Raw genomic sequence first — 27,704 nt, forward strand, 5'->3', positions numbered from 1 at the left:
AGTCACTGCGCGCATTCTACCCAATTATTTTTTTATTCCTTTGCGGTTTCCTCTTGTACACTCTTGGAAATTGAAAATATTTTGCATTGTGTTTCTCATTCTATTGTTATAGCGACGTATTATGGTGTACGCTTTGCGTGCAGTTAGATAACCCCTCGCCAAGAACACCTGATAAAACTTGGCGTCCGTCGACCCTACGTTTTACCCCCTCGTCGACAAAGCATGTAATATTAATTCAACATCGGCGCCATTGGCGAATCGATTCTGTTTTCGCACAAAATTGTACATTTCGATCATATAAATTCACGCGAAGAACATCCTTCTACTCGATTACGATTGTAAATTGTAACATACACGTTACGTCCGATGTGATCATCAATGTATTGTACACGTATCATATAACTTGTGAAATCTGACTGCAGCTTTCTCACTCGTGGCAAATGACAATTATTAAATGCACGATTTGAATAATATACATATGTACTGTGTTTGCGTCGGAAAATTCTCTGTACAGAAACAAAGGAGAATAATAATGATACATTAGTATTACTATAAGTCATATTACATTTATTACATATCAATTGCAAAATATGGATACGCGTTATTTACATATTTATATGGTCTATAAACGCGTATTTAAACGCTTATACGTTTTCACTAAATATACTTTATACCTATTATTAATGTTGTTATTATTATTGTCGCTATTTTAAAAGATTTTGTTTGATTTCAACTGTTTAATTTTAATTTATTTATAATAACTTGTTATAATGCATATAATAGTATTATTAACTGTATTGTTAATTTATTGTATACATTTACGTTAATGTTGCTATATAGTATAATTTTGTAAAACGGTAGAACGTTATAAGTGTAATTACAATCCAGATAAAACAAAATCTAAAATTAAGATATAAAAACGTTTTAAATCGATTTTAGTCTTTATATTATTTCAGAAGCTATTGTTAATGAAATTATAATTGTGTATTATGACAAGGAATAAAACTTCCCTTTTTTTTTTTTTCAAAAACTATAATGAACAACGAATATATACACAGGCAGTTCCATCATAACTCTGATATGGTATAGGTCAAACAGAGCGATACAATTTCTGTTCTATTGATTTTTAACATTCAACCAAGCCAAAGGATCATGAAGCGAGAATTTTTTATCCGAATCTTTCTCTTCAGTCGCATTTACCGATAAATTTTATTTCCTCACTGGCGAGTGCGTACACGTGTATAAACATATAATTAAAATTTACATTAAAAAAATTGATTAAATATATCATATATCGCGTACATTTCTAATAAATTACTTCCGTCCATAATTTTTCCAATTTCAAAGGTAGCTAAACTCGAAGTAAAAGAGATGCATATAGCAAGAAGTCGTAAAAGATGAATAGAGTTTGATAAGATCGCAACTCTTTTATCACGTATAAATGCGGAGCGAAATAACACTTTCCGCAATGCTCGATTTGAAGAACCAGTTAAGGTGATGCTGGACCCGCCTGTATTATCGATAAAACTGGCGTTTTTGATGTTTTCGTTCCTGTCTAATTTCTTTATAATAGTTTTGCAGAATAAAAATTCCTTTTCCACGATTTAAATATTCATGCTAATGTATCTGGCCCTGGTCTATATTGTGTCCAAAGCTGGAAAACAACGTGAAATTACAGATTTCTTTATCTATTTTTATCTTCAGCGTTGGTCGCCATACTGAGGTTAAATGGATAAAGAAATCTATGATTTCATACTTTTTTTCCAGCTTTGGATACAAAATACACCAAGGACAGATACATTAGCCTAAATATTTAAATCGTGGAGAAGAAATTTTTATTCTGCAAAATTATTACGAAGAAATTATACAGGAACAAAAACGTCAAAAACGCTAGTTTTATCGATATAATACAGGCGGCTCCAGCATCCTCTTAAAGATAAAAATTAAAGACCGAATATCATAAAGGAAATAGGAGTACATAGCGCAATATTTCTGGCGGTTTCCGTTATATGATGCTCGGTCCGCGGGTATTGTATCCATTCCGAATCAATACAGCTGTCACAATGTTTGGATGTACGCACGTTTGCACAACACTGACGTGTTGCGAAAGCGAATTTCTAGCTATGCGTATTACCTTCTATATCAAAAAGTTTCACTCTCATGCGTTATGACATATGTACGTACGGTCGTGTGTTAATTTGAACGCTTTGTGCATTGCGTTTCTATGTGTGTTCAAAGTGACATTGACTACTGCGATAACTTACATCTCCTGTGACGAACTAGACAGGAATAATCTCCGATTCATTTTTAATAAAATATAACGACAGCTGGCCTTTTGAACTACATCGATCATAAATAATAAAGGAGTGAAAGATATAGATCAAACGCAGGTTGTTATTGCAAGAAATTTATTTATCAATTTTTAAACAATATAAACGTTTCGATAGTTAAATTCGGTCATCATAAAAATGATAATAATTATCGACGACAATTTCGCTCTTATAGATTATTAAGTTTTACATTATATACATATAAGATCTTTAAACTGACTGCAATAAATTGCTATTTAGGATAAAAAAATCATTGACATGCATTTCTATGAGTTTATAGTTCTTATAAAAGTACATGTTAATAATTTTTATTATTTTTTTATCCTCTTTTACTCAGCCTCTCATATAAATCAATATCTCGTCAACTTTAAGACTTCCCAATATTTGACTCGTTTCTTTATTTAATCGACTGTTATGACATTACACAGAAGTCACAAATTCTGTGCAATAAACTGCGACACTTATGGTTTAAAACGATAAATGTTACTTCTATCAAACGTTGTCAATAATTTTTTTACATTTCAAACGTCATTAGCAATTTTTTTACGAATTTTTAATAACGACACAAATATTGCTACTTAATCATTGTGTATTTACAGTATCCATACACTAAGAGAAAAATATATTAAATTTTAATAAATATATTTGTTTGATTAATACTAGATGAATATTTATTGAACGTAAACATACATTTATTTGATACAAGAACCATTAAGTTGACTTAACTGTCATTTTTTATTTAGTAAATATGTATTTATCACAAATAAATGTTAAGTTGGTACTTTTCAAACAAATATTTGTTAAAATCTAGTACATTTTGCTCCTATAGTATCATATATTTTGAATTTTGTGGCCAATGATTAAAATCTAAAAAGAGAAAAAATTGGTAAAAAAATCTAACCGAATAATGTTACAATCTGAAATCCATAAGTTTAATAAACATTAAAATAATATCGCGAGATTTGTTTAAATATACTTTTTGCAAGTTTGCAATTTTTCCAATTACTCTTATATATATGGTATATATGTATATTGCAATTAAAGTACATTCGAAAATCTTAAAACCCGTGATAAGAAACTCATGACCGGTGCCAGCAGTGCGCTAAAATTGAGGAATTTATATTTCAACAGAAATGTGATTTTGTTGAATATCGTATGTCAATCAGAACTTTGAGAACTGTATGTAAACAGCGAAGGATATGTCTGGCACATTTGCAAAGCTCGCGAAATGCTACTCTTATAAAGTTGTGATATAATTAATTCTCCAGTGATAAGTTTACACCAAGTTTAGTCTCTCTATTGTACATATTTATTGTGTGTATATATATTATATATACTATAATGTACAAAGCGATCTCAATTATACCTTACATTAATCTACTTCTTTGATGGATATAAAGCGTATACGAATAATGTATCGATCGAAGCGATAAGAGTAATGATGATTACTAAATATGGATAACACGTATCTTATCGTAAACAATAACGGGCACTGACGCAGATAGATAACCATTGAATGATGCATGCACTTATTCGCGTTTCGTACTATCAGTACAAAAATAAACTATAAAGTTCGACGACAAAACCAATTATGAAAATAATTTAAAATGTAAAAAACTAATTGGCAAAAACTTAATTCTAGAACTTTTTACTGCTTTATGTGGCAAATAAGTAGAAAAAACTAATAAGTAAAAGAAATTAATTTCCTAGTTAAACTCAACTTTCTGTTCGAAACCTCCATAATTACTTTTCAGTAACTTACATTAAAACATTTATAGTTACAGATGTTTTTATTCATACTCTTATTTGTCTTTGGAGAGAAAAGAAGCTGAATTAAAGTTGCAATACCAGCGATGTAGCAAATGAATCACAGCCCTATTTCCTTCAAAAAGTTCTGAAATATTGTATATTTGATGATAGGATCGAGGATACGATTACACGGGATTCCATAAGCTTTAGGTATGACCTTTCTCAAATGAATCTCTTGGTATCCCCCAGGAAGGCATTATAATTCAAGGGAAAAACTATTTTTTCCCCTACAAAAAAAATTAAAGTTGTATTGCACGAAGATTGGATGAAACCTGCAATATTTTCTATTTTCAAAGAGAATGAATCCTATTTCGATTTTCAACGGATGGTAAACATTGCCTTTGTTTCTTTATCTGATGTTTACAAATGGCATTTTTAATGTATTGTTAACGACAGGAAATATAGAGAAATTGTATATATATATTTATCTAATAAATACACACCCACACACATATATATATAATATATATATATATATATATTACATGTATAATATATATAATATATATAAAGAATTTTGAAAGAAGTTATGCAAATTGAGGCCATACAAAAATAGTTTCTTCTCTTTTTTCAGTAGATTCGTGAATTTTAAAGTTAAAAAACATTTTGTAAAAATGAAATTTTACACAAAAAATTCGATATATTACTACAAAACATCATTGCACTATTTTTTTAATTATTTCAAGATTTAGAAGATTTGTTTTAAAATATTTGTTTATTAATTTTATCCAATGTTTTATCGAGCTATAAAATAAGACAAAAATATTAATTTTAAATTTTATATAATTTAAGAACAAAATATCATAGAAAAAAGTAACAATTAAATTTTTAGTTTTTCCTTTTTAAAATGCATTTGAAAATTTTTCCATGTTTTTTTTTTATCGAGGTATTTAGCTTTCCATGAGACGTGAGAAAATTGCGTTTCCGAATTTATGAACGGTAATGTATACATATATTGTGTATATGTACGTGAGAGAGACAGAGAGAGCGAAGGATTGGATACTACAATATATTCGCTTGTGTTATTTGTAAATTTATTAAATTAATATTTTTTACACTTTTTATTTATTTTTGACCTTAATACATATATGTTGACCACAGTATGTAGTTAGGATTTATCATATGTAAACATGTTGACCACAATATGTAATTAGTATTTATCATATGTAAACACGATCGCAAATTAAGTCACTTGATAAAGAAATGTCGGTTCGAAAAATTTTCGATGACACGATGATGGAAAATGAAATCGATTTAAACCACAAATACATCTACATATATTATATATTTGTTGCTTTGCCCATATCTGCGACCCTTCACATTCAAAATTTTACGATTAAATCAGCGATTTGCCGTTTCCCCAAAGATTACCAAGTTAGCGGTATCGTTTGTAATAAACTTGGTGAATAATAAATCTTTCTGTCATCTCCGGAATTACTTCGATAAGCGGAAAATTTGTATATCGCAACACTTCGTATAATCAAAATCTTATCTTTTCAAACCGAAAAAATATGTTTCCCAGTACTTTAATAGTAACATTGTTCGATATTTTAATTATTCAAATATGAAATCAATTAATGCCAACAAAGCGTTGCTAAATGTACATAATGTATATAATATATGAATTAAAAGCGAATCCATAAGAAACGGACACAAATAATTATAATTATGTAAAGGTTTAATCAAATCCGATTTATTATTCTTAACTTCGTAATATTCTTTAATGTTCTGTAGATATATCGTGACCTCCTGACGGAATATAATTCTAAAGAAAACGTAATAGAAAACGCGATGTGGTTGGTTAATGTATAATCGAGTTGTAGTAAATTATATTACAACTAAGGGAGTTTCTTAATAGCGAATGTATTATATTGAGGTGGCAAGGAAGTAATATTGTTCTATTTCTGACACTTGACGAAATGTATATCTACTTCGCTATAATTCACTATAACAGGCATAGTATATTGTTAGATATTAAAGGAGCATTATAATCCAATCTTTTAAGCTAATAATATTTTATTATTTTTAATTTTTATTGTGTATCAAAATATAAATTAATCCATTTTTGTGGTTAGTTTCAAAATAAAACAATATCATATTACCGTAAACTCTTAGTGGATAATAAATTATATAAATTGAGTCAAATTTAATATTAAATTTCCTTTTAGTCAAACTATTTCAATCTATTATTTTAGTTAAATTAACAACATAGAAGCAGCGACGATCTAGAAATGATTAAAAGTCACTCAAATTGAGTATAATTTGATATTATGAATTTAACAGTGTAACATTTTGTTGTACTCGGAGATGCAACACGCGAACGCGGGAAACAATGGAATAGCTCTCCTTTGGCAGGTCAATAACCGTTCGTGTAATATCGAAGAGACTATATGTATATATGTATAATATCGACCCACGGTCGCTAATGTGTTTTAACCTCGCAAGAATATCGCGCAAGAAAGCGTATTGCTTTGCGAACTCAGAGATGAATTTTGGTCCAAGTAAGATTGCTTCGGCTAAGTTTTGACACCTCGACGTTTGACCACCTTGCTTTTCATTTTGAGGGTATAACGATGATATAATTCTCATCGCACAAACAATATACCGTTAAATATATACATCTAAAATCTAATTTATTTTTTTATTAAATTATATTAAATAAAATCTAAAACGCTAATCATTTAATTATTGTCAATTTTCCGCGATCTCTTTACGAGAGCGTGAACTCTCATAGTTGACAATTTAGAAATTTGGAACGTCTTTAATAAAAATTCAAGAAAGTAAGAATTACCTCTCTATGGCTAAATAAAATTATTCTATCAAATTGTCCCTTCGAACTTGTTACTAAATCCGCGAAACGTGACGCAGCTCACAAGGTCGTCGAATATCCATACCTTATGTGTTATTCCTATAATCCATGATGACCATGATAATGTTGCGATTAAACATTGACACGCGATTGATACTGGCAACTCTGTATAAAGTAATATTATTATTTTTGGCTGAACATCACGTATATTTTAATCCGTGAATATTCTATGAGCCCCAAAGACAACAAGGAACGTGACTGCAGTAGATAATAAGTAACGAATGCGTATGAACATATCGCGTGCTATTCTCTATATTCGTGATAATTTACCATAATTACCTTGAACCATTGTTTTAATTAAATTCGCGTATTAATGCTTGTCGAAATTGATACACCATAAAAATATTAAATTGTGCTCTTTAATTGCACCAACGACAAAATGTTAAAAATAATGTATTTTATTATATATTAAATAATTATTTTTCTCCGCTCTCATCCTTGTTGCAATTTTGTAATTTACGCAATCTGTATGACCCTCAGAAATTTTCACAAATGTTTTTGTCGTTATTGTCCGTTGAAATTGTGTACCATGCTATTATTGCAAGAGGATCGGTAAATTACAAATAACAATTAATATGCGCACAACTGATGATATATGTATATATTTGTCTATGAAATGTAAAACACTGTGTATACACTGGATTAATGAGTATAAAACAATAATCGTATTTTTAATGATATGAATCCTTTCATGATTCCTCAAATCCTTTTTTTTGCGCCTGTAGAGCGCAAAATCCACAGATTCTCAAAACTTTCAACTGTTTGCATATTGATTATTAAAGCTTCGAATAACTGAGTTTCCGGGAAAATATACCAACCAGCTCACGTTTCCTTTCGTATTCAATACTACCTCTTTAGGTTACGCTCAAGAAAAATCCGATTGTGTTACACCAAGGAAACCCGTTGCACGAAATCTGTGGATCGAGGAAGACTGAACAGTACAACCACCGAACAGCTGGAAGTGCGAAAGAGAAATGATTCGATTAACACTTTGATACCGACTAATTAGTTATTTTATTTGATGAGTTGTTCCGGCGATAACTTAAGCAATTTGCCCAGAGTTCGGAAGCCCTGTGGGATCTCCGTAATTATTTGGTGTTACCGCCTCCGGAGCAATCAGGCGAAACTACCTACACACCCGGAACTTTTCCCTGAGCGACTCGTTTTCCAGTCGCTCTAATAATCATTTAGTAGTTTGTGATCAAATTAATACCGCAACTAACAATTTACAAATTTACGTTTCTACCTTTGTATTATTGTATTGTTTTCTCACTCCTGTGACACAACGTATTTAAAACAACTGAGAGTTACGTAAGTTAATCGTGCTGTTCATAATCAAAATAATGACGCTTTGGAAAAAAAAAAAAGAACGCATTATGCAAACATTACATATAGTTAATTATCCGAGTCATTGAACGATAGCTTCGTCAATGAGTCTGACGTCATTGTAATCTCTAAGGTACATAAAAGCGAGGTTATTTTTTTAATATTGCATTCGACCTTGTGAGATTTTTTCCTTACCTCATACAGAATGACGCCTCCTTACGACGAAAGCAAAATGTTATGATACTTCATTATGCAACGGCTTTTGCTGTACTTGTTCAGGATTCACGCATTATACACCAACGCGAGCTCTCGGAAGCGGAAAACGCGTAACTCGTGAGGTGCATTTAAATTTATACGATGAGCGGTAAATGCGATATTGTTTTGCGAACACGCGCGTTTTCTCGGGCATGAATTTTGTTGGTAAAACAAGGTCGTTTCGCGTGAACGTGGATAGAAATTGCTGCATCTACGAGTGTCAGAACTAGGGAAACTTCGAAGCGTAAAAACAACGGCGCGGCGTGACTTTTTCCAAACGAAAAATTTCATACATATATGTAGTACCTATCGTATACGTTTTTCTCGTTCGGGTTAACGATTAACGTAAGAGTTACTTTGACACGTGCACGAATGCTTTAATCAGTGTAGGACATGCACCCTGTATGCTTCTCTTTGTCTCGTGTGAGCTTCTGATCCGATCGTAAGGAAGTATCCGGAAACGATGCTATTATTGTTTGATGATTATAGCCACCCTTCATGCGACGCGGAAAATAGGAATTAACACGAATAATAAGGAAGGTTGAACCGTGAAGGGATGTCAGTTAAAAATATATTCCCAGGGGAAAGCTATATCTTCTTCTTTGGGGTTTGATGAAAATGTCAGATTTTTAGGTGGGCTTTCGCATTGCGTAAAATTGTATGCGAACGTGGGTAAATACATGGCGTAAAGAGAATTGTAAGAGGATGTTGATTACAAAAAAAAAAGATGTAAAATCGAATGAAGAGAATTGGCACTTTACATGACTTTTTTCCCGATTGACGTTGACGTTAAAGAGAGAATTTCGTGTGTAATACAATTTTAACAAATAACTTTTACGTCCCCAAAGCGCGCTTTTACCGTTATCAATTGCTATCGGTCTACGATATACGTGTTCTATTTCTGTTCGCAGACAGCAACTTTGTACTGGGAAATGCGCAGGTTCCGACGATCTATCCGATCGTCTATTGCTCCGATGGATTCTGCGAGTTGACAGGATTCGCGCGAGCGCAAATCATGCAGAAGGGTTGCGCTTGCAAGTTTCTCTACGGGCCGGAAACGAAGGAGGAGGAAAAGGCCATGATCGACAAGAGTCTCGAGAGCAAGACGGAATTGAAGATGGAGGTTATTTTCTACAAGAAGAACGGTGAGTTCCCCGAGATACCGAATGACGGAATGTTTCTGAATTATGAGCGATTGCGCTATGAATATTACGCCAACGTCATAAAAGATTACCTTCGTTTTCATCACAAGAGATTATACATATTTTACGATGCGTATCCTGGTGTCTCAAGAAAATTACTACAGTTGACTCTTATTGCTCACAATTTTTTTAAATTAAAATTATATACTTTATTGTTAGAATCTTGTTATATTTAATTTTCCAGTCTTTTAGAATATGAAAAAATCAAAGGTAAAAGATTTAAAAAAAGACCGTTAAGTAATATCGGTTTCATATAATAAAGTAATGTATATATGGCAAAAAATGTTCGTATAATAACGTAATGTATTATGGCAAAAAATGTGGAATCTTTAATGATATATCTATATTTAAAAAAGTGTATAAAAGAAATGGATAAATGGAGAACAGGGGGGAGAGAGAGAGAGAGAGAGAGAGAGAGCCTTCAAGCAATGTAGAGTCATTATCGATTTCCATTTTTCGAGCATGAGGGGGTAACATTAAGGAATATGATATTTTCTAAAGAAACTTGCTATGCAAAACCAAATGAAGTAATCTTGTGCCTGCGCCTCTGACGGACATTCTTCGTTTTTTCTTCGCGCAACGGAGAAAATCAATCTACGGTAAAGTTAATCGAGAGGCCTCCCGCAATATACTTTTCGTATTATTATCTTGACCTAGAATTTATTTTTCTGATGTAGTTTAACTTAAGTTTTTTATTGACCACACGATTGCGAATATAAGTCAATTGTCGGTTCGCGATCTTGCAAGACCAATATATGAAGACACCCCGGGAAGACAAGCGATTACTTTTATTATATCTTCCTATAAAAAATTAAATTATTATCTTCCGTCGTCGTTTATAATAAACTCCTATGCATTACGTAAAGACAAAAGAAAAACACTAATGTATCAAAAACGACAAAATTAAAAACAAATTAGACCACACGTGAATACTCACGTGGAACTAACCAGAGTTGGGAAAGTTACTTGAGTTACTTATAAGTTACTATATACGTAACTTTTTTTTGTATGTGTTTGTATAAAAATTGAGTACAAAAACTATATGTAAGTATAAAAGAAGGGTGTTAAAAATGGATCGAATTTTGATTAAAAAAGTGTGATAAATAAAAGGAATAATGCTTTTTATAAATTTTTTGATCTCTTCAATACGATAAATCTATTAAAAAGTTCATAGAATTTAAGGAGCATCTTAAAAATTGAACAAGAACATTGTATATTTATAGAAATTCAGATGATGTATGGAGCTAAATACATAAAAAACGTACATAAAATAGGTACATACATAATATTACATAATGTATATACGTTACTATTTTATCGATCTTTCACGACTCACACATATGATTTACTATCACATACTTATATACGATTTACGAAATGTCACATAGAAGGAATTAAAGAGTGAAAATTTTGCGTACGCTTTTTGGCAAGATTCCGGATTCTGGTTGTTATTACAAAATACATATCCCCCCTTCTTCAGAAAAAAACTCATTTAAATGTATTTTATGGTTGTGCCATATACTTTATCCGAATTTCTTTAAATATATAATATTCTATAAATAATATAAAACCATGTTCTTGCACAATTTTCAAGGTGCTATAAATTTCATGAATTTTTATTTGTGTTGATCGTACCCAAAAGGTCGAAATATTTAAAACATTTATTTCTTTTAGTTACATCTTTTTAGGCCAAAAATCAACTTTTTTTTAAAATATCTTCTTTTGAACAAATGATAAGATAGATAATATAAAAACATAGAATATTTAAACTTTTTACTCTCAATTTATTTAATAAATAGTAACTTACAAAATTGGAAGAAAGGTAATATGTCGTATTTTTAGCTCAAATTATATATAGATTATATTCGTATTAAAAATAAACAAAATTTTAAATTTTAAAAAAGAAGTTTATCTATACTTTTGAAGGGTTATTATGATTTTTAAGTTTCTCTGTGAGCGTTTTGTTATTTTTACATACAAAAAACTACTAGTTAGACGAAATGGAAAATTTTCTACTCACATTGTAGGCTTGTTATCTGTCTAAAAAAATTTTAAAAAATTTTTTTCCTCAAAATCATTTTTAAAAGTGTTGCTAAGATTTTTGTTACTGAATTATTTAAGTAAAATAAAAGGAATATTTTTTATTTTGACAACTCATAACTCCGTTAAAAATTATCATATTACAATTTAAAAAACAGATTCTTAAAATTGTATATCGAATAGTATAATTACTAATTTTCAAAAAATAGAATACATATAAATTTGATCTAAAACTATAACATTATTTTCCTTCTATATAGGAAACTAATGTGTGTTTTCTTGTGGTACGATGATTTTTAACGCAGTTATGACAGTAAAAATAAAAAAATGCTTGAAAACAACAATTTGAAATAAAAAAAGTTCATGTTCTCACGTTAAAAAGTTGAACATTTTTCCTAAATTTTCGTAGGCACATGACAGGTCTAAAGTGAGAAAAAAATTTCTTATTTTGTCCAGCTTGTAGTTTTTTATATGTAAAAATTGCCGCAAACTCTTAGAAACTTAGAAAACTTAAAAAAATAGTGATCCTTCGAAAGTAGAAATTTTAAACTTTAAAACCCTTTTATAAAATTTAAATTTTATTGATTATTTTTAACGAATATATTCTGCATACAATTTTAAGTTAAGAATACGACATTTTCCTTTCGACCTTTTTCTTCCTGCCATCCTAAGTAAAGAAAAGGCTTTATCGATCTATGTGGGATCTTAACGCATAAATAATTAATTAAGCATTAAGACCCCGCTCAGACCGGAAAAAAAAAAATAATTTTGAATATGAGAGAGATACAATTATTTAAGTATACTAAGATCCCGCTCAGATCGAAAAAAAATTAATTTTCAATGCGAGAGAGACGTCTCATAAATGAGAACTCGTAAGGAACGTGTCGGTGACAGAATTTCTCATCTGTATACGATGTGAGATTCTCTTTGTAGGCCGCACAAACGTGCATTCGCGGCAACTCCATCGGGAGGCATCTAATAAAATGTCATCTTATCTTTCATTGTGTAATCATAATATATTTTCATAAAAGCATATTTACGCGGCGACCAATGTATTTTTGTTTTCATTCTTTACTTAGTGCCTTTACGATACATTTTGCAATTTTTCGAGCAATACCTCGCTGGAAAAAACTTGACGTAATCCGTCGCTCACGTCACGTTCTTTTTGCACGCGCGTACGTTTGCAGCGGAGCTGACGTAAATATCACGTAGCTCATTATCGGAGCAAGGTTTTCAGTGGCGAGTAATTTATCGTTTCGTAAAAGACTCAGCCATTTTAAAATTGATAGTCAACGATATTACTTAAGTTTTCACTCGCTTTCGGTAAACGGCCACGTTTGATTTGTGCAGGAAGTCCATTCGATTGCCTACTCGACATTGTTCCGATAAAAAACGAGAAGGGCGACGTCGTACTGTTCCTGGCCTCGCACAAAGACATCACGCACACGAAGAATCTTCAGCTCTGTGAGTTGCACGATAGTGGTGAGTTCTAACCATGCTTCGCTGCTAAATACGCGCAAGTGGATCGATTTTAATGAGGAATGATGCGTTCTCTCACGCGGCGCCATGCCAAAAATACAACTTGAATTCGGAGTTTACGAGTTTCGCATCGCAGGATGGGTAGGATTTGGCCCTTTTACGTCTTTCTCTCACTCAGCGCGTTTTAACGAGTCACATTTCGAGCACCGCGCGACACGCAACACGCTGCACGAATCACTATATCGTAATGTCGGGGTTGGTAACCGAATTATTCGTTGTTTGAAAAACATTTCTAATCTGCTCTAATCTCTTGTTTGTTAATAGTAAATGGTAGTAAAGCATTTTTTTTTTCGGATTACGTACGATATTAACGTCAATAATTGTGCTCGTTTGAATTTTAATCAGTCTCAACATCAATTAGATCGGATTAGTCGGTTACAAACTTTACGCAGGATATTCACCGAACACAAAGCAATTCACCAAAGCAATTAGAATCTGTATTATTGTGCAAGAAGGATTTTATTTATCGTATATGCAAATATTGTTTCCGAAAATGTGTATACTGATTTTGTTATTAACTTACATAATTGCAATTATTGCAAAGTGATACTATTTAAAAGAGACGGAAATTATTTTTATCGCGAAATTCTTGTATTATTGTAATATGTATCTTTTTATTTATTTATTCCATATTAGATTTATACATATATATGTATGTGTGTATTTTTATAGGATGTGCGTGCGTGTGTGTGTGCGTGTGTCTGTTTGCATTTTTTCTAATTAATGCTTTTTGCGTGATTTTTGTCTTTCAAAATACTTTAATATTTCTATATGCAATCGTAATCTCTCTCGTTTGGTCCAATAATAGCTCAATTTACAATTCCAGACTCGAATGGCAATATCGACCCTGAGGCACCGCCTTCCAATTACGGTAGGAGAAGAAGTCGCGCCGTCCTTTATCAACTGTCGGGCCATTACAAGCAGGACAATAAGCACAAAATTAAACTAAACAATGTACGTTTGTTTATTTTCTTCAAAATTACTGTCTTTTTCATAGAGAAATAAAGGTTAAATTATTATATGACGATAATTGATAAAATAATGAGAACTTATTATCCATAATAATATGTTGTTCGTTATGCTGGGATTTAACAGTTATTGCGTTTATTCTCAAATAAGATTAAAATAATATTCAAATTTCCAGAGATATATGTGCCAGTATGAGGAATTTATTTCTCGGATTAAATTAGCATTTAACTTTTATGAATTTTATTTTGCGAATTAGTTTGCATTTGGAACTAATGAAAGTACTTCATTGGATAAAATCTTCTTTAGAAACTAATGTCGCAAAGGGAAGCTTTACAGTAAATATATTCTTATTTAATAACATCGAGAAATTTGATAACACTCAGGGCGAAAGCTCTGCCCTTCACATTGTGTATTATTCTAGACGCTTCTGCATTCAACCGCGCCGCCTTTACCGGAATACAAAACGACAACCGTCAAAAAGTCGCAATTTATTCTTAGCCATTATGGTGGTTTCAAATCCTGCTGGGACTGGTTGATTCTCATCGCGACCTTTTACGTGGCAATAATTGTTCCCTATAACGCAAGCTTCATCAACATCGATAGGCCTACAATGGTCAGTGACGTTGTCGTCGAAGTGCTCTTCATTATCGGTGAGTATATCCTACCTCCAATTTTCGACCCTCTTGCCCTTTAGACTCTCTTTATCCCTTCATCCCATTAATGAGATTCTCGTCTGAACCGTAATCCTACTGGATTATTCCAGGTAAACGAATCCTCTATTTAGAGAAAAAAAAAAAAAAGATACGATTCTAACGCTTTTATTTTCGACATGCCGATAAATGAGATTAATTAACCTACCATTGATATCGATAAATTATCATATTGGATCATTAAACATACACGTGTACGTATTAGTGTACGTATTATTTCTAAGTAAGGAAAGAAATCAAGGTCTAATCGCTATACCTCGTAGTAGAAATCGATCGCTCTTGCCCTTTTGGAATAACGTTTCTGCGAAGGAAATAGGAAAAGTCCACCCCCATCGTTCAATTGGTAACACGTGGAGCTCGTTAGACCGAAACCAAGAGAAGCGATCAACCAGCCACCTTCTTTTCTCCTCTATATGTATGTCGCGCAATAATGAGTGGCTTTCGATTCAACCATCGCACAGCAGTTTCTTCTAGGAAATAAGAACGCAGAATATTTTTCAGTAAATGTTTTTAGAAAACGTAAGAATCTTTCAATTAGCTTGACAACGACATTTAGAAAGTGCCGAACAATGGAAAAAACGGCGCGTTTAAATCCGCAATTATCGAGCAAGCAAAACAGCGCTTGAACTTTTCGTAAGAAAGTTACCCGATAGGGAAACGGGTTTTATTACGAGGGGATTTAATGATAATGAAAAAAGCGATTTTGCCTTTAGAAAATCTTCAGTTTAATGGCGGGCGTTCATTATAATGTTGATCCTTTGATTTTTTTTTTTAATCCTTTGCGATATTGGGGCTGCAGGCTAATTCTGACGCAAACATTTTCGTAGAATACATGTATATATTGTGCGCGAACCTAAGTAAATAAACAACATGCATTTTCAATATATACTCTTCGGTTTAACATCGATTTTAACCGTCGAACGAAATTGCGCTGTCACGAAGTTGAACGAGGTAGATAAAATACATATTAAAAGACGTCCGCATTATAAATTGGAACACATACCCTTTCATTTTCTTTCACGATGTGCACACGAGTTTATCGCAAAACATTTTATGTATAATATATAGTGACAGATTCTTTAATAAATTTATCATCGCGATTAATGTAGAATTAATAGCGATATTTTACGTGTGATACATGATATGTAAAATATCGACTATCTGCGACTTTTAAACGAAGTTACTTCTACGGTAAGTGGACGTGGAACGTGAATTTCGCGGCTTTAATCCAATTTGCAAACGGGATTAAAAGGCATTCATTGTACAAAGCCGAAGTTTCGCTCAGCTGCTTGATACGTTTGCAGGAAGAGAAACTCGGCAGGACAACAAGCAGAAAAGCCAGTTTCTCCTGTTCGTGTAGTTAAGCGATGTGCATATAAACTTAGCGTTTACATTCGCTCGCAATCACTATTATTGTCACGCCCCGAGTTGAAAACAATGTTTCCCGTTTGACGAAAACATATACCTAATTTGTATTTCACCATAAAAAAAAAATTAATTAAAAACAGTTCACACAAACCATTTGAGTGTCGTAATCGTGATGTATTCAGCAAGATTGGCAATGTTTCGCAGTTAATAGTTGAAATATAAAACCTATTTGATTATAGAGAACAATTAAAGAGCTTATTTTGAAATCCATTTTTGTTAAATGTATATTAAAGTTTCCGAGATTTTTTGAAATCGAGATATCCAGATATCTCGTACGTGCGAAAGATCCTGGTCATTAGAAATTGTGAATGTATGTATACTCTGTTATTCCTTCCTAGATATCGTTTTGAACTTCAGAACAACGTACGTGAGTAGAAAGGGCGAAGTTGTCAGCAATAGCAGAAGCATCGCCGTGAATTACGTGAAAGGCTGGTTCTTTGTTGACCTCGTAGCGGCATTGCCGTTTGATTTTCTCTATGCCTCAGACGTTTATGGCGGTGAGGTAGGTATCTTTCATCCGCTTACAAATACTTTTACGAGTTATCTTTATTTATCTTCTTATAAAAAGCAGCTAGCTGTTACGATAAACTCTTTTTTACAAAATATTGAATTTGTCATCTCTCTTATAATCTTCAAGAGATCGGATTCAATTCTGTGCGATACTTTTTAATTTTCAATTCAATCTACAAAAAATTTCTTGTTTTTCTTTAATATGGAAATTAAATTTAAACAAAAATGAAATATTGGAGCAAGATCGAGGTCTACAGTATAAGAGTGTTTGAGTTACGATGGAGAAATCTATATAGAACGGTACTTGGGTGTGTTTTCGCGTCCTAATATCAGTTTTGCGGTAATTAGTAATTTCCGTCAGGCATCAATCCAATGAAGAGGGTAACTAAGCTAATTAATTTGTCCTAGGTGTAATAGAAAATCAATATATTATGTCAAAATTAATCATTAAATGATATCAGGAAAAATATCTTCTTACCAAAACATTGTTATTTTTAATTAAATAATTACTAGCAAAATTATTTTATTAAGTAAGTAAAATTAGTTTTGAAGTAAAAAATATACAATATTAAAATTGCTACACATCTGTATCTCGGAAACGATCTGTAAAAAAAAATGCAGAACTAAATAAACATTTGTTATCGATATCTGTTATAGGAATCAGCACATAGTAACATTCACTTAGTGAAACTCACAAGATTACTGAGGCTGGCACGATTGTTACAAAAAATGGATAGGTATTCGCAGTACAGCGCGGTAATTTTAACGATGCTTATGCTCTTCTTCGTTGTGGTGGCACATTGGTTGGCTTGCATTTGGTATGTAATCGCTGAAAAGGAGCGGTTGCGGAATGATAAGGATTGGGATCTAGGTAAGTCTCTCTTGAAGCCACATCCCTTATAGAAATTTGATACTAGCCAATTAATCACTTATTTTCAATATCGGAAGTATCGTGTTACAGTACTCTTAATACTAAAAATAGGTAATTAATTAGCCAGTATTAAATTAAAAGTATTAAATTTCTACAAGGATTCAGCATCATTTCAATAATCGCAAGTTATTATCGCCACATTCTGTAATACGGATATCATGAAATTGGTATGAAAAATATTAAACACCGTATACTTAAGAATGGCTTAGATTGCCAATCTTTCGAGAATACGCAAGTATTTCTCTACTACCTAATACAAAAACAATTTGAACACGGTCTTCGTGACCTATAAAAATCACTCGATTCTGTTCTACCTCTTGAGAAAACATGTCTATACATCCATCGAAGAATTGCGCGAACGAATCTGCAACTATAGAAACGATCCTATCGATATGAGAGCTCTTGCATAAGATTTGTAGGAATTGTTATCCAATAGTTATTGAGAAACTGTTTCACTATAAGAATCGCTTCTCAATAGAAGTATAAAAATATAAATTCCACAACTTCAGCACAAAATATGGAAATAAAAATATGAATCTGGAAGTAAAAACATATATATAAAATATAAAATATAATAATTAATATTCTCTAAAGTCTCTTTAGAACAAAATTTCACTCTACAGAGAAAATTAAGTCAGTCTTGGAAAAGAGTGGCTCAACTTTTTCGGTCTTCAAAGCGAAAACATTCTAAAGGGGTTAGAGAGTATGTAGCCGGACGATATTTTTATTAAATTCTATGAAAATAAAGTTTGTTCACGTTGCATGTTTCAACGTACTTTTATCATAGCACATACTTACTCCAATGCACTTGTTGAAGTAAGTAGGACCTATAGTAGGAACATGTTGGAGCGTGCAACGCGAATAATCCTATATTAGCATTTCAATGAATAAGGCAAAACAGATAATAAACCGTTTTATAAACTAAAAAAAAAAAAACTGAAATGCTGGAATTGCCGTTAATATGTTTTAGGTTGGATACATACCTTGGCTGAAAAATTAAAAATATCAGTGCAAAATGTCACGCACACAGAAAGCTACATAACAGCATTATATTTTACTTGCAGTAGTCTAACTTCCGTAGGTTTCGGAAATGTTTCGGCAAATACTTTTTCAGAGAAATTCTTCTCTATTTGCACAATGTTGATTGGGGGTAAGTTTTGATCATAAAAAATAAGATTTGCATGTTGCCTGTAAAATTTCCTATTGAGGTGTTATGAATTTTACCCTTGTTAATACGGTGTAATGCCATTATAAGTTCCACCATTAGTTCGTATATTATCGGGAATTTGTCCCTTGCTTGATATTGATGGCGATTTAATGTGAAATCGATCATATTCCATGTACACTTTATGTACTCCAGAAGATAGTGCACGGATTGTGAACAAGGTTTACATTTCAGCTCTCATGCACGCTGTGGTATTCGGAAATGTTACCGCAATTATTCAAAGAATGTACTCTAGAAGATCCCAGTATCAGACGAAGTTGCGAGATCTCAAAGATTTTTTAATCTTACATCAAATTCCGGAGGAACTCAAGCAGCGAATGCAGGATTACTTTCAGACTATGTGGTCACTGAACCATGGTATTGACGTGCACGAGGTAAAAGAACATCAGGCTTCTTTTCAATTGAAGTGTTATAATATATACATCGATAAGTTAGATTAAAATACTAAATAACAAATAAATTGAAACAATATTTTATATGATAGTTATATATCACAATACATATATAATAATTCTTCTGTAGACTCTCAAACAATTTCCCGAGGAATTGCGAGGAGATGTTTCAATGCATCTTCATCGAGAAATTTTAAGTTTACCGATATTCGAAGCCGCTTCACAGGGATGTCTAAAGCTACTCTCGTTGCATATCAGAAATAATTTCTGTGCCCCCGGCGAATTTCTCGTTCACAAAGGCGATGCCCTTTCATACATCTATTATTTGTGCAATGGATCTATGGAAGTTGTGCAAAATGATATGGTGGTAGCAATTTTAGGTAATAAATATAATTCAATACTCATGTTTTGTTATTCGCGATTTATTCTCTTTTATCAATATTTCATTTTACAAATTATGGATAAATGCTTAAGCATATTGGAATATTTTACATTGAGTAAATATTACATTGAACATGTTAATTTTAGATCAGTTAAAGTTTCTTTAAATTGAGATTCGTAGCTAGACGCACGAAATTATTAATTTACACAGCAGACTTCATCCCTGATATATCTTTTAAGGGAAGGGAGATTTAGTGGGGTGCGACATAAACGTTCACCTGCAACACGGAAATAACGGCGGCGGCACAACTGGATCTGGCTCGATTGATGTAGTAAAATCCAGCTGCGACGTCAAAGCGCTAACATATTGCGATTTGAAGTGTATACACATGCAGGGCTTAGTTGAGGTCCTTCGACTGTATCCCGAGTATCAACAAGAGTTTGCACACGATATACAACACGATCTTACGTACAATTTACGTGAAGGATACGAGGCTGAGGTAATTAACTCTATGTACTCCCTTGAGAGAAAGAAAAAAAAGAGAGGAAGAATGAAAAACGGAGAGGAGAGGGAGGAAGAGAACGGAAAGGAATGAAGAGGTAGAATTATTAAAGGAATTAGATGTCATTTTAATTATTGAAAATAATTATTTAAAGAATCATCGAAAAGAATTCGAGATGTGATATTTAAATATTTTAAAAGATATTATTTTAGAAGATATTTAAAAAAATGTTAATTTTTATTTTTAAATAGGATAATTTTCTAATATATTTTATGTATCTCTTACGAATATTTTAATATACGTATATAACGAGTAAGAAAAGATTACATATTTCAATGTATATATATTATTATAAAAAGAATGATATATATGCGCATTATTATTCCATAAAGATTACTGAGCTAGACTCTGCCCAGGTGAAATTTACTAACCCTCTTGTCGCGTAAATTTTAGCAGGAGTCCGATGTAAATGGCCCGTCATTGACACTGCCCTCCATCAGTGAGGACGACGAGAACCTAGCCGAGGAGGGTGAAACTTCTCCCCTCTCACCCCCAAACAAATCACCGCTTCACACCTCTTCGAGCCCGCGACATGCCAAGTTCAGGTAAGCCCTTATTTAAAAAAGAGACTATTATTGGGAAAAAAAAAAAACTAAATGTTCTCTTACGAAATGTAAAAAATTAAAAAGGAAAGAACGTTAAGTAAACGATGGCAGGATAAAAATTTCAACGGCGTGAAAAGGTTGAGATAATGGATAAAGAGTAGAAAAAGCGAATTCATTTGTTTTACTTTTCCACCTTTCCTATAATTAAATTTTTTATATTTTTTGCATCAACCTGTTTTCTTTTTCGAAAAATAATAACTTTAATAGATATTTTATTCTTTATATTTATTGAATATTTACATTTAATAAATTATTTAAAAAAATAACATTTACTTTTTGCTTTGAAGCTGAGGCATAAAGAAATACCTTGAATTGTAAAAGACGCAATTTCTCGCTACCCTCTCCAAAGAAAGAAAACTTCAATTATAGGATAACACGATTTTCCGCTCGTAGAACTTAAGAATATCCCAAAATCGTATTCGATTTGGCTTTAGATGATGATATATCTATATCGTTCAGAAATTGTGGTGAAGCATAATCCACCTCTGGATTCTTTACTTTAGGATTTTTGCGTCATGATTCCAATATATCGATTCTTCTCTCACAGCATTCTCGATATTTTAGCTCGCATAATGAGGAATAAAGTTAACTTTGTTTAAAATATCAGGGAGGATTATAGAGAAGGCAGACGTGCAAGGGGCGTTTTGCTGCGAGGAGGAAGGACGGCGCAAGTGATCGCGCAAGAATCTGTAGAGGAACATATTCGAGGATCGGTTGAGAGACTCGATAATCAATTTTCCACGCTGCACCAGGATGTTGCTACGCTCAGTTGCGAGGTACTTTACACAGATCCTTTGTTTCAATCCAGCTCGGAGACATGCCAAATTGTTTTATATTCACTTAACTATACTTAACTATATACTTCTCAATCTTCCAAGATTCTTGGCATTTCTTGGCTTTAACCTCTATATATTATAATTAAATTCTTTTTTCGTATTCGAAAAAAATTATGTGACCTATAATTAACCAAATATTAGCCCTGTGATATGAACTAACAAGTGATTTTAATTTTTATTACGAAAAAGTAATTTATAACTTTGAAGCAATGAATGATGTGTGTACGTGTATATAAAGAATAGCGTTTTTCAATCTTTTTTAATTTATATTAAATAACGAGCCAAATTTTTTGAGGTATAACATTAGGTTTTAGATATGTTTTAGAAACATGACATTCAGAAATAAAAAATAAAGTTCTAATTATTTTGATTAAAATAAGAACAAACACAATATAATTTAGATAATTTTTAAAACATTTTTTGTATCAGACTCACTTTTTTATTATACTTTAAATTTTTGCGCGTTTTTTACTTTTTCTACAATAACTTTCGCAACATACTTGAAGATTTTTGCAGTTAAAAAACACTGGTAAATATAAAATATCTCATACAAGATAAAATATCATACAGCACACAGTAAAAACATTTTATATTTGTTTTAAAATAGTTCAATCAAATCCTTATTTAGAAATTTTGTGTTGAATTTTTAATATATCCGATTGTTAATTTAATATAATGTAATTGTGTTATTTGAATATTCTGTGTTAAATTGATATTCAACATTTCTTAATGTAAAAATAACACGATTTACAAGTAAGTGAATAAATAATATAAAAATAATGTTTTTGAAACGTACATTCTAAAATAAATAAATAAAATGTGTTAATTTAACATATTATAAATGTTGATTTTTATAAAAAAAATATTACTGTTTATAAATTGTGTCAGTATTACGTTTTTCATGTTAATTTTTTTATATAATGTTGGTGTTGCTTCCCTACATATTTATCTTGTGTTAAATTAACACAAAATTTGATTTGACCGTTTAGGAAATGTAAAATGCATTAAATTTAATACAAATTTTCAATTTTTTACAAATTTTCACAACTGTGTAAAATACTGCTAGAGTAGGGCGGGACTATTCCGTTAGTTTCAACTTTAAAGTAATACGAAAATTTACGATAGCAAACAATGGGTCTGTTTTCTGTGGCTAAACTACTAGTGTACACTTTTGGAACTTAAAATGAGATAGATATATATATGTTTGATATTTGGCGAAAATTAGAGTGTTAGTGCAATCTAGTGCAAGAACAGAAAACAGACCTTACATCTCTTTGTAGTGACGTGCATATAATTACATTATATAATCGCACGATTGCTCTTTGAGAATCACAAACACAAATTAAACGTTCTGTTTTCAGAAACATAATCGAGAAATGGATAAAAAAGCCCCGCTTTACCGTGTGTTTAGTTATAGTAAAGAAATGAAATAAAGACTTAAAAATATATGTACGTAGAATATTTATACTATGTGATTTTAAAATTACATGGCATTATAGATACAGGAATAAATGAGAATCTTTATGATGACATATAAAACGAATACATTTTAAGAGAAATTTTTTTAGGATGAATTTTTATCATTAAAAAAATTTTTTTTTTTCAAACTCAAAATAACCATGGATTCATCAATTGAGAAGAGTTTAGCCGCGAGATTAAAATGACACACATTGAATCGACAGGTGCGCAATGCTATTCAAGCGTTGCAGATGCTCGCTTGCTCACCCCAAAGTAATCCGAATCTACCGACCCCGGCGGCGAGCCGCGGTAGTGGAGTCCTCGCCAGGAGCTCGTCCCATCCCCCGGACGCCATTTGTTGGAATCCGCCAGCGAGATTGATCGACGCGTCGACGCAGACGGATTGGCCGGTCGATCTGTTCGAAACGTGGGTGCGTGCGAATCCTCGCAGGGCCCTAAAGGCCCTCGGCCTCGATCCGGACGTCGTTCTCAGGTTACCACCCCCGTCGCCCACGCCATCGCCATCGTCGCCTCCACCGCCGCCCTACGAGCCTTTATCACCTTTGGCTGGCTCGCCCCAGCAATCGCCTTCGCAATCTCCAACTACAGGTAATTTCGTCCTGATTGTTATACGAGGTACTTTCGTTAATGCAAAGAAGCATTTACGATTTGTAAACAGAATCGCGGAAGATTGTCAGAAGTTTATAAAACAATGGCTTGATACGGAAAGATTTTTCATTTGTTCGAAAAAGGGATAAATCTTTTGGATATCACGAGCGTGTAATACATTGTAGAACGATAATACTTAGGGAATAAATATACATTTTCCCCTGTAGATAAGATGTATAATATATGTATTATAAAAAAAAAAGATACGTCTCATTATAGGGAGAATAATCACACTCATACGATTCCGTGAACATACGTTTCAACATTTTTCACAATATGGATATTTTTCCAAGGAAAAATACTTCTTTGTGAAAACAATCCACCACAGTAGAAATATGTCTTCCTACAGAGGTATCTCGTTGCGGGGATAGCTGCGTCCACGCTTATACGTTTCCATAAGAAGCACGAGATTATGCGATGGTGGACTTGAACTACTGAAGGGGTATTTTGCACAAAGGGGAGGATACCTTTCACCTTAGCATCCTACATGGAATATCTTCTCTCGCGTACGAGTTATTCGCATGTTTTTTTAACGGACATTTTCTCTTTTGGCAAAAATATCTCTACGTGAAGAATAATCACGTCGTGACATGTCCGACAAGCTTATTTATTTATAAATTAACCCTTTGCACTCAGCAACAAATTTAATATTTATTAGTACATCAACTTCAAATAAAAATAGAAAAATTCTGCGATAAAAATTTTTAATTACTTTTTTGTATAGAAAGTAAAGAATATATTAAATATGTTATATAATTGTTTGTTAATATACAGAAGCTATATACGTTTTGTGGATTATCTCCGTGTTCAGATTCCTTATTAGAATTCCAACGTTCCGTGAATATTGCAGTTCACTTTATCAGGGTAAGTGATACTGAGAAGTATCAAGCTACTCCTCACCATGATGAAGTGAACTGCAATGTTCGCGAAACATTGGCATTCTAATAATGGATCTAGACACGGAGATAACTCGCGAAACGTACAGCTTTTGTACATACAGTAACCGTGGAAATCACAAAAGTGTTATCTAATTATTAATATGTTTAAAAGTAATTTATTACTTTTTATTTTAGATTTTAATGATTTAAAATTTTTTTATTAATTAATTAATATGATATCACTTGAAGCATTTATTCCGAATTTAAAATCCAAGTTTCCTTTTACGTTACGTGCTAATTAAAATTAAAATTTGTTAAATATTTAACAACGCAATACTCAAAACGAAATATATTGATATAATATAAATATTAAATTACATAATAAGCATAAAAAGTGCTTTTAATTAAAATATAGAAAAAAAGTATATAAAAATTTTATGTCGAATCCAGCTCAATGTTGAAGACTTAAGGATAAAGGCCTCTTTATGTACAATACATACAATCGCAAAACGTAATTCGCAAATGCCACTTTAGAAACGGTCAATAGTATCATTGACGCTTCTAATTGCCTAGCGTTTTTGCGTTTTCAAACTACGTTTAACGATTGCAACTTATTTAGAGAAGCCTTTAATCCCGTAGTAATCATCGCAATTTCAAATTTTGCCAATCCTGCGGTACATGATACTGCAGCAACGATCGCTTTGGCTGCGTCGATTTGAACGCTATCAGCGCTGTCTATCTCTGTTTTATGTTTAATGAATGATAGAGAGAGAATGATAATTATAAGTGCTTTGTGTGGCAATGGAAAATAGGTATACCTTCCACCTTCTTTTATTTTTCCTTAAATTGTGAGTACATCGTATGTAATTATATAAGAAAATCAATTTCACATTCTTCTGATACATTAATGCCAAGTAGAACAAAGAAACATCGTTAAGAAACTATTGAAAAAACATTTTTTCGTAATGTTTTGAGTAACAGTTGCAAATGTTCGTATAGGAAACATCAAAATAAACATAACAATTAATTAAAATCACTGTATAAAACCACCATATAAATATTTTAAAATGTTTTTTTACCCTAGTAAAATATTTTTGATGGATAATTAATCCAGTTTTATTGTTGAAATAAATGGTATTAATTAATATTATACATTCCTAAATATACATGTCAAAATAACAATAAAAAGGTATATTCGTGGGAAGAAATTTGACTTTACAACTATTCTCCAAACAGTATCTCTCGTAATCTGTATCCAAACGTTGCTGGACTTCTATAATCATACGGAAACTAATGTGAGCTTAAACAGTTTTAAACAAAGATAACCATATCTTAACGTTTTATAAACGTTGCTGTCCTACTTGGCATACTTACTTTACATGTTTTCTATGGTCTTTAAACTTAATTATTCATTTCTAATTATTTCTAAGGAAATAATTAAAGTTGAAAAAAAAACAGTTTATAAAAAATGCGATTTCTTGGAAAATATTTAAGATAAGCTCAAAATTTTACTAAATATTTTTTATAAATCAAAATACAATACATATATTTTTTTTTAATTTTTTACATGTTAAATTTTTTTACAAGAAATACTTATTTACTGTGTGGAGATAATAATTATATTATGTTACAAATTTCTTATACTTTTGTCGTGATAAAATGTTCTTTAGTGAATTAGGTGCGCTGAATATGAATGTTATCTCAAAAATTGTCTGTCACGTAAAGTTTCCAAGAAAGAAGAAGTTGCGTTTTCACGTTTTTGACCATTTTCATAAATTCATAACGCATGAACCAGATATTCTAACAGCTTTGGGATATTCTCACGTTGAAGCTTAGACCTTTAACTTTCTGTTAAAGGTCTAACAATCTGAAAAGGAAAATCTTTTATAGTCTATATCTAATTTATATTTATTTGTACACTAATTTACCCCTATATGACAACCATATTGAATCCGTTACTTAAAATTTTTTTAATTTCACTTTACATTTGTAATCGACAAAGCAAAAAACATAGAATTGGAAGATTTCACGGAAATCTGTTTAAATAGAAAAATGTGCCATACAAAGAATTAAAACAACAAAATCAAACGCAGCTAAAGTAAGATTCGACATCATATATCGCCTATAGCTACATAATCATTGTACATCGCACGTTTAAGATGCCTTTAAATCGATTTCAGGAAATAACAGCTACGTTTTTGGAATTACTCGCGACGGTCGGCACATTCCTCGATTATACAGGCCGCCCAATTCAGCCTGGGATCCCGACAACAAGCTGTGGCACCGCTTCAGCGCCGGCGACGCCGACAACGCATCGCTGTACCAGGCGTTACGACGTCTTCCGGAGTCACGCTCATTAAAGTTTGATTCGTTCGATAGCTGAGCTGATCAACTCACGAGCCCATGTCCCGTGCGAAAAATTCATTTTTCGTTATCGCAAATGCGGACGGAGGGGACGCCGGATTGAAGAAAAAAGTACATAAAACCGCAAATTCGGCAGATTTATCAATAAAATAGTTTAACGCGTGCGATAAAGAGGAACGTATGAAAAAATTCAATTTGGAGACTTGCGAAGGACTGTGGGGTACTCTAACCGGTTCGATAATTCAGTGCGATAACTCAAAAGCTAAAGGCTCGAGGCAATAATGTTTGATTGGCATATTAATCACGATATTGTCAAACTGTTGGACATTTATCGGGATAAATGGCGCTATAATGTTACGGATAGAATGGAATAATTTCTGGTAAAATGAAACTGGATGTAGAGAGACAACTATTA

The 27,704-nt window shown here is 32.2% G+C and overlaps 1 protein-coding gene across 1 annotated transcript in view; it reads left to right on the forward strand.

Annotated features, from left to right (window-relative positions):
* Nucleotides 1–27,454, forward strand: part of Elk (Eag-like K[+] channel) — a 29,139-nt gene extending 1,685 nt beyond the window's left edge. Inside the window, exons 2-15 of the mRNA XM_018537287.1 lie at nt 9,501–9,734; nt 13,182–13,313; nt 14,197–14,324; nt 14,761–14,989; nt 16,816–16,979; nt 17,645–17,858; nt 18,889–19,068; nt 19,318–19,517; nt 19,666–19,915; nt 20,157–20,416; nt 20,873–21,024; nt 21,692–21,860; nt 23,603–23,987; nt 27,106–27,454. Of these exons, the coding sequence (XP_018392789.1) occupies nt 9,501–9,734; nt 13,182–13,313; nt 14,197–14,324; nt 14,761–14,989; nt 16,816–16,979; nt 17,645–17,858; nt 18,889–19,068; nt 19,318–19,517; nt 19,666–19,915; nt 20,157–20,416; nt 20,873–21,024; nt 21,692–21,860; nt 23,603–23,987; nt 27,106–27,308 (2,900 nt within the window). The 3' untranslated portion in view covers nt 27,309–27,454. The remainder of the gene's footprint in view (nt 1–9,500; nt 9,735–13,181; nt 13,314–14,196; nt 14,325–14,760; nt 14,990–16,815; nt 16,980–17,644; nt 17,859–18,888; nt 19,069–19,317; nt 19,518–19,665; nt 19,916–20,156; nt 20,417–20,872; nt 21,025–21,691; nt 21,861–23,602; nt 23,988–27,105) is intronic.
* Nucleotides 27,455–27,704: the final 250 nt, after the last annotated feature.

Source organism: Cyphomyrmex costatus, unplaced genomic scaffold (genome assembly GCF_001594065.2).
Source record: "Cyphomyrmex costatus isolate MS0001 unplaced genomic scaffold, Ccosl1.0 scaffold100, whole genome shotgun sequence".
Taxonomy (NCBI): Eukaryota; Metazoa; Arthropoda; class Insecta; order Hymenoptera; family Formicidae; genus Cyphomyrmex; species Cyphomyrmex costatus.